This window comes from Triticum urartu, chromosome 4A (assembly GCF_056163025.1).
Source record: "Triticum urartu cultivar PI428250 chromosome 4A, HENAU_Tu73, whole genome shotgun sequence".
NCBI lineage: Eukaryota > Viridiplantae > Streptophyta > Magnoliopsida > Poales > Poaceae > Triticum > Triticum urartu.
Genome location: NC_141876.1, coordinates 604,896,897 through 604,898,781, shown reverse-complemented (window position 1 = coordinate 604,898,781; position 1,885 = coordinate 604,896,897). Strand labels below are relative to the sequence as shown.

Here is a 1,885-nt window from a genome sequence, read left to right as displayed (position 1 = left end):
TCAATGAGCCGCATCACAAGGGATCACCCTTTCTGCAAACATAGATTTGTCAGGGTGATTCCAAAAGGAGAAGACACGATACTATACTGCCAATAAGGTATAACATTCGATTGTACATAGCAGTGAAAGTTTGCTCAAGCAGATGTATTATAACAAAATGAAACATCAAATATAACTTTCAGTCTAATCAACCATTCAATTATTTTGTTTGTTTGGCTAACTAATATATTACTCCTCCGTCCCAAAATAAGTGTCTTGAGCTTAGTACAAATTTGTACTAGGGCTAGTACAAAGTTGAGACACTTATTTTGGGACGGAGGGAGTATTACTTAAGAGTTGTCCCAAATCACAAAAGAAAGGACATATAGATATACCTTGTGGATTGTGGAAACTCATGTACGGAATCAATCTAAGGAACTTTTTTCTCTTCCATAGCTTCTTCCACTGTAGCGACTTAAGATTAATCTCATAGATGCCAAGGTCTGTGGTCACGAAAACGATATCTCTGCCCTCCACAGATCCAATCAGTCTAAGAATTTTATCAGGAATTTTTATGGGGAGAAGGCTGTTGAGATCGATGACTCTAGGCTGAGTCCATGACGCAACACCCTCGGATCCCATCTGGCTTGACCACAGATAGAAAGTTAAGCTATCCACTTGTGCAAAACCCAAACTGCCATCCTCCATAGCCATGAGGATAGTAGAATCGTCACTGGCAAGCGACGGCAGTGGTGCTGGCGCATCAATCCGCGCTAAGCAACTAGAGTCCACGTCGTATTTGAGAATTCCTACTTTGAGTTCATCTTCACCAAGAATATGCATAAAGTAAAGTGTGTCTTGGATGAGGACAGGAGGCACTGGCCTGATGAATGCATCCATGCCAAGATCAAAACTAGGGCACTGCTCGCTCCACTCACCAGTCTCCGGCGAGGACACCCGCACGTGTATAATACAATTATCGTCACCATCCGTGCTCATGCCGAAGAAGACAACCCGCAAAGGGCCTTGATGGCATCCGCGGTGGTCACATCCTGCCACGGCACAGAGCACGGCGGCTCCACCGGGCTCGGCGTTCATGGGCATATTGCATCCTTTGGGCGCTTCCAGCTTGGTCCGGCAGCCTGTCATGGGATCCCAAACGATGAGCGGCATGGGTTTATCATAGTCCCCAAGGAGAACACGACCATGGTGGCAGTCCAACACAGCCAACTCGAAGTCCCCCCAGTCCGGCCAGGGGTCGTCCGGAATGCGCGCGCCGAATTTTGTGGTGGGGAAGAACTGTGGGACGAGGAGGTCCTCGGACCGTTGGCGGGAGAATTGTGGCCAGGAATAAAGGAAGCCCAACATGGGGGGAGCTCCGTGGAAGTCGCGGTAGCGACGGCGGAAGCTAGGTCCGGTGAGGAGGCCCAGCAGGAGCTTGCATGCGAGGGAGGCGCGCACGAGGTGCTCGGGCTCGTCCGGCGGGAGGCGGAAGAAGACCTCCTCGATGAGCTCGTCCGGCAGCGATAGTAGCGGCGCCGGCGGCATGGTGAATCGGTGGAGGTGAGGGTTTGGGGACGTGGGATGTGGGAACTGGGAGGGAGGAGATCGGAGGGAATTAAGGAGGGCGGGGCGGCAATCACGCGAGGCTGCCATTTCTCTGCGTGCACGAGAGTGCAATGCGCCAAGGCCTTGGCAGAGAGAAGTTGGGCCCAGCCGCCCAGCTCGACTGGAATTGCTTTTCTAATTAAATATAAGGTGCTGAAATCATTTTAATTCAAAAGCAAAATCAATTCCAAAACCTTTGGGATTAGTTTGAGCAACTCCAATAAAATTTATTACAAATATAAGGTGTCGGCGTCATGATCGGTGGAGGTGAGAGTTTCGGGAGGGGAAAAGTTTTGAG

The 1,885-nt window shown here is 50.0% G+C and overlaps 1 protein-coding gene across 1 annotated transcript; it reads right to left on the bottom strand.

The window, feature by feature from the left end:
* On the bottom strand, positions 1-1,527 carry LOC147977217 (uncharacterized). The gene is made up of 2 exons (XM_087519924.1): positions 375-1,527; positions 1-32 (listed from the first exon to the last, which is right to left on the bottom strand). The coding sequence occupies exons 1-2, from the start codon at positions 1,525-1,527 to the stop codon at positions 1-3; spliced, it is 1,185 nt and encodes a 394-aa protein (XP_087376050.1).
* Between the last annotated feature and the right edge of the window lie 358 nt (positions 1,528-1,885).